Source organism: Sceloporus undulatus, chromosome 3 (assembly GCF_019175285.1).
Source record: "Sceloporus undulatus isolate JIND9_A2432 ecotype Alabama chromosome 3, SceUnd_v1.1, whole genome shotgun sequence".
Lineage (NCBI taxonomy): Eukaryota > Metazoa > Chordata > Lepidosauria > Squamata > Phrynosomatidae > Sceloporus > Sceloporus undulatus.
Window position 1 is genome coordinate 3,570,550 of NC_056524.1, and position 6,003 is coordinate 3,576,552.

General features: G+C 41.2%; 1 protein-coding gene across 10 annotated transcripts in view; it reads right to left on the minus strand.

Annotated features, from left to right (window-relative positions):
* Positions 1-359: 359 nt before the first annotated feature.
* The window catches only part of KCNE3 (potassium voltage-gated channel subfamily E regulatory subunit 3), a 23,324-nt gene continuing 17,680 nt past the window's right edge, over positions 360-6,003 (minus strand). For 6 of the 10 annotated variants that reach the window (XM_042461122.1, XM_042461123.1, XM_042461124.1 and 3 more), the window contains exon 2: positions 360-932. In XM_042461122.1, coding sequence (XP_042317056.1) covers positions 597-890 — 294 coding nt within the window. In that variant the 5' untranslated portion in view covers positions 891-932 and the 3' untranslated portion in view covers positions 360-596. Of the gene's footprint in view, positions 933-1,010; positions 1,194-1,727; positions 1,835-1,964; positions 1,984-6,003 lie in introns of those variants that run through there. The other 4 variants (XM_042461121.1, XM_042461128.1, XM_042461126.1 and 1 more) reach the window with 4 other exon arrangements.

Sequence of the window (6,003 nt, forward strand, 5' to 3'; positions counted from 1 at the left end):
CGGTTACACCAGAGCTCTCTCACAGAGGACTAAAAATATCTCACAAGACTACAAATCCCAGGATTGCATAGCCTGAAAAATCCCCCCAAAAAACTATGGATGCCGGCCATGAAAGCCTTCGACATCCCAATCCATGGATTTTGTTATCCACAAAGGATCCCGGAACCAAACCCTGCAAATACCAAGGGCCCGCTGTATATAGTTGTGTGTATGTTCACACTTACACTCAAGCCCTTGTGAAATGAAGAAGAGAAGAGTTTCCTCTGGATCATTCTCCTTTTGCATGCCCAAGTTTTGACTCAATCCTGTACGCTCATCAATTTATAATATATATTATTGGAGAGCGGATGAGTAAAACTATTTTATTGAAAAAAACAACAGCTTTTTTGTTTTGAGCCCAAGGCCATAGCCTACCACCCAGAATCTTTGGCCACACCGCTTTGGTTCTTAAAACGTCCTTCCAGCCGTCCAAAGACTGGTGTGCCTCAGTTCCTAAAGAAGAGTCTAACCAGAGTCACTATGGATATTTTGTTCTGGCAAAGGATGCTGTGAAGAAAGTCTCCGCAGCAGCATCTCTCATGATCTGCTCTAGTCCCTCAAATCATGGTTACCCGGTTCTTGATGTAAACGTGGTACGGGTCGCTCTGTTTGTCGAACTCCTTTCGGGACCGGGTATAACCCAGGATCAAGCTCCCAACAGTCACGGCAAAGAGGATCATGACGAAAAGGATGTACATGTAGGCGTAGGTCTCTTTCTCCTCCTCGTCTTCCTCCGTCTCGGGTTTTGCACTTTGAGGGCACATGTCGGAGTGGTACAGCGTCTGGTTCAGGGCTCTCAGCATCCAGTCGAGCTTATGGAGCCACGTCTCAGACATGTTTCCCATCATCATGACCTTCGACGGACGCCAGGAGACAGCGTCACTTCCGGTGATCTAAAAAATAAAATGGAGGAAATTTAAAATCAAGTATAACTCAGAACACTAAATCCAATAATGTCCAAACAACGATACCTTTATTGGGCCAACCCAAATGCACAATTGCATGTTGCAAGCTTTTGAAGTCACACTGGCTTCTTCATCAAGCAACGTTGTTATTGGATTTGCTATATGGCCAACACGGCTACCCTTGGATGTCTTTTGAGAACTTTAAAGTGAGGACTGTACAAGCTATTACATTTCCCATCACTTGTACGGATGGGAGACAAGAAAGTGCCACTACATTTGATAGTCCTGATGAGAAATCTGTACTTAGGAGGCTACTGCCAGAGTAGAATATGGAGGAACAGGATGGTTTCCAACTGGCAAAGAAGTCAGTCACGACTGCATCTTATTTCCCTAATTGTTCAACAGAAAATACCTTACAAAGAGAAGGTTTAGACATGGAAGAAGGAGGAGGGGAGATAGGAGGAAGGAATTTCAACAAGTAAGATATGCGGGTGACATACTAATACTAGCATTATTATTTACTAGCTGCAACATTTAATATGCTACCACATTTAATATGCTGCAACATTTAATGCACAGCGACATTTAATACACAGCAACATTTCATTCACTGCAACATTTCATATGCTGTAACATTTGATACACTTCACCATTTCATGTGCTGCAAAATTTAATATGCTTGTAACGTTTACTCCACTGCACCATTTAACACACTGCAAGATTTCATCCACTGCAACATCCTACAGATGAAAATTCCAGCACTGTATATATCCACTTCACCACCTTTTCTCATGGTTGCTCCCATAACATTGCCACAGGTTGAAAATTTTACTTTTCGGATAACGACTCCTGGATTTTGGGAATTCTCACCCCCAAAATTGAGCAAAAATTCAATTCTCAAAGTATGTAAAGTACGTATTCCTTTACGATTTCTCTGCGCTTGTTGCAGGGTGTGTTAGTAAACAGATCAGCAGACTTTCCTTCTTTTAAACCTCAAACACGTCAAGCAAACTTCCTCACCATAGATACACTTCTATCAACTCCAGAAAATGTTGCAATTCAAACACATTAGTAACTTGATAGGTAATTACACAAAGAAGGGGAAAGAGCGGCCGGCCGGATCTTTTGTGTGTAAGGAAACCGAGAAAGAAAATTAATTCAGCCGCATCCTGGTTTGGGCTGCAGGGTTTTAAAGGCAAGAAAGGGCCTTGCAGAAAAACAATCCTTTCCTAAAATATTATTATATTTAACCTTTTCAAGGGGAACCTCAGAAACTGTGAAAAAGAAAACTAGCAACTGCAGAGGGAGAAGACATTTAACTGAGGATGCATCCACACTGCAGAAATAATGCAGTTTGACACCACTTTAAATGCTGTCGCTCCATCCGACAGGATCCTGGGATTTATAGTTTTGCAAAGTCTTTAACTTTCTCTGCCAAAGAGAGCTGGTGCCTTGACAAACTACAGATCCCAGATTCCACAGCGCAGAGCCATGGCAGGTGAAGCGGTGCAAAACTGCATCATTTCTGCAGTGCAGATTAGACCCCTGTGAATTTAAGTGATGAATTTTAAATGTGGATTGTTTTAAAATGTGTATATCTTATTTGTCCTTTTCAACGGCTGCATGTTTTAAATAAAAGGGTTTTAATTTGCACAGTGTGTGCAATTCTACAGCGCTTTATAAATAAAGTTTAATAATAATAATAATAATAATAATAGATGTTGTGTATTGCTGATTTTTTGTTGTTCCCCCCTCTATTCATGGGAAGAGTCTAGTAAGAAATTAACATATTTATTATTATCATTTCATTATTATTATTATTGAATTAATTGGAGTTACCTATATGGATTTGGATTCAATGGGTGTGCTCTATATTATTATTATTATTATTATTATTATTGAATTAATTGGAGTTATCTATGTGGATTGGATTTACCAACGATTAATTCAATGGGTGTGATCTAATAATAATAATAATAATATTGAATGAATTGACTTGTCAATAATTAATCTAATGGGTGTGCATTATTATTATTATTATTATTATTATTATTATTATTATTATTGAATTAATTGGAATTACCTACATGGATTGAACTTACCAACAATTAATTCAATAGGTGTGCATTATTATTATTATTATTACTATTATTATTAGTATTATTACTATTATGATTATATGAATTGGAGTTACCTATGTGGATTGGATTTAGCAACCATTAATTCAATGGGTATGCTCTATTTCAGAATAACCAACAAGTGTTTCCTTTCTCTCCTCTTTCCTCACTTCGTTGCAGTGCATTTTCACAATCTTTGTCACCAGAAGGTGAGCATTTTAAAAGAAAATCTAGACAGATACCAATGGGAAACCCATGGACCTGGCACTAATCTCTGCCACTTCTTCTTCAATACTGCAGAGCCCTTTTTTGCCTTATGTGCCAAATACTGCCAACACCAAATAAAACATGTATTTGCCATTTCTCGTGGCTCCCTTCCAGCTAGCTTTGCAACGGCATGAGTAAAACATGCCCCAGTTCTCTTTGTCTTTTCAGATTCGCCCATGAGAAACTGGGAAACTCCCAAATAGCAAGGCACACTGCATGACCTCTCAGAAGGAGGGATGAGCAGCCGCCAAACTTGGAGGAAGCCAGGGACAAAAACCTATGAGAAGAAGTATTTTGCAAGGAAAATGGCTGCATTGCAGGCTGGGAAAGCGATGCTCACAGGTCAAAGGTGGCCCAAGTCCTCCTCTCGAATTGAAATTTGCCCCCAAATCAAAACACACTGGGAAAGAAACAATTTTGCATCATTTTTGCTTCTGCACCCCATCATAGGCAGGTAGACCAGGGGCTCATTCCCACTTACATTTAAACCAGTTTGGGATTTGCCTTCGCTCTGTGTCAGTAAATCGATTCCAAGAGGTCTGTCGTTCCCACTACAAAAACATATCTTTTCATTATCCCATTGTAATCATTTCTTTTTTGGCACGATTGTCATCCCCACTAGTTTGCGCCGCAAAGTACTTACTTTGCAATTACTCTGTTAAAATATCTAGAGTTTTCATGTCTAGTACCTTCCATAGCCAGCCCTCTCTTTTAGGTATGTCTTTCTCTTCCCATTCTCTCACTAGGACTATTCTTGCAGCTGAAACCATGCATAGCAAAATCTTTTCCTTTTCCTTCCCTAACTTCCTTATGGTACTGTTAATCTTATTAGTCATGTTAAGCAGGCATATTTCGGGAAGACAGTCGTAGCTGATATCTAATATTTCACATTTACAGTTGGCCCTCCTTTTTCACAAGGGATCCATTCCAGACCCCCCGTGAAAACAGAGGCTCGCGCATATCCAAGCCCCATAGGCTTGGCTATGCAGGGCATGCGCCATAGGGGTGCGCCCCACTGGAAAGAACGGAGGTCGCCCCTCCGTGAATATTCAAGGTTGTAGGTCATGGATCCCAGATCCACAAGTTATAAGGGGCGACTGTAGTTAAATGAATCTGAGTCCAAAACATTTTTAGTTTAGGACAAGTCCACCACTTATGGTACTGAGAGGGACATAATAGTGCTTTCTGCTTCTGTACATGGCTTTGCAACAGATCAGTGTGGACAGTCGACTCATAGAATGAGCTACGAGTAAAAAAAAGTGCATGGGCTATGATGGCCCCCCACTCTTTTTTACTGCGGCACGTACTAACTTGTCACCCCCTCCTTTCTGTAGAGAACTCTGAATACAATGGCCTGTGTTTAGCAAGTGGCCTTGAGGAGTTTAGCTAGCTCAGCTAAGTATCTCTTTTGCAGTAGCTAGCTATCTCTGTACATTCCAGGCTCCAAGCAGATGTACTGTAATGCCAAGAAGAAAATACAGGACCATTGAGTGAACAGTGAACGCAACCAATCGCTTGTTGTTTAGAAAACAGCCCTCTGCGAAGGGCATAAAAGGGGGGTGGCAACAAGAAGCCATCGGTGCTGCAGCCTTGGTGACGCCTACTTTGGTGTGCTGCTGCCCTGCGCAGAGAATAAAGCGTTTTTATTCTAGCCAGTTCGGTCTCCTTGACTCTGCTTGTCCTCTGGCAGGCCACAGGCCTTCGGGTTCGTGGGTTTGGGGTCACCCGCTACAGTACCAAGACCTTTGCTGGAGATTTTTCAGCAGCGGTTGGATGGGCATCTTTCAGGAGTCCTGTAGCTGTGTATTCCTGCATAGCAGAATGAGGTTGGACCAGGTGACCCTTGGGATCCTTTCCAAAAGACGTGCAAATGGGTCTCAAGCCTGAGATCTCCCTAGAAGTCAAGATGATAAAACTGAGGCTGTCATACTTTGGCCACATCATGAGAAGACATGAATCAATGGAAAAGACAATGGGAAAGGTGGAGGGATGCAGAAAGAGAGGAAGGCTGCATGCCAGACAGATGGACTCTATTAAGGAAGTCACGGTTCTGAATTTGCAGGACCTGAGCAGAGCAACGGAGGACAGGGAGTCTTGCAAGTTTATCACATGAAGGAGATCAGGAATTCATCCCGTGAATATCCCGGAAAAACCGTGTAATTACGTGAAATGATTTCACACGCATTGCCCAAAACCTGCCATTAAAGTGGTCACAAAGAAGCATTCATGTGCCTCTTTTTACTTTTGGGATTTCAGCGGCTATGCCTTTCCAATACCCTTTTATTTGTGCAACTGCATGTGATAATCATCTGCGCAATTACTCCTCATTTTCACTTTATTTGTGGGATGCTTTAAATGTGCCTTAATCTCTCTTTAATGCCAAAATTAGCCCCAGTGTGATGTTGTTGTTGGAGGCGTCTCATCCACAGGGTCACCATGAGTCGGGGTCAACTCAAAGGCAGATCACAACAACAACAACAACAACAACAACATGCATGTGAAAAAGAACTGGAGTAGGACATCAACAGATTATTATTATTATTATTATTATTATTATTATTATTATTATTATTATTATTATGGTATTATTATTTCTATCCTGCTTTCCTCCCAAGACAAGGATCCAGGGCAGCTTACAGTCTAAAAAACGCAACGTAATTAAAAACCTGAAAATC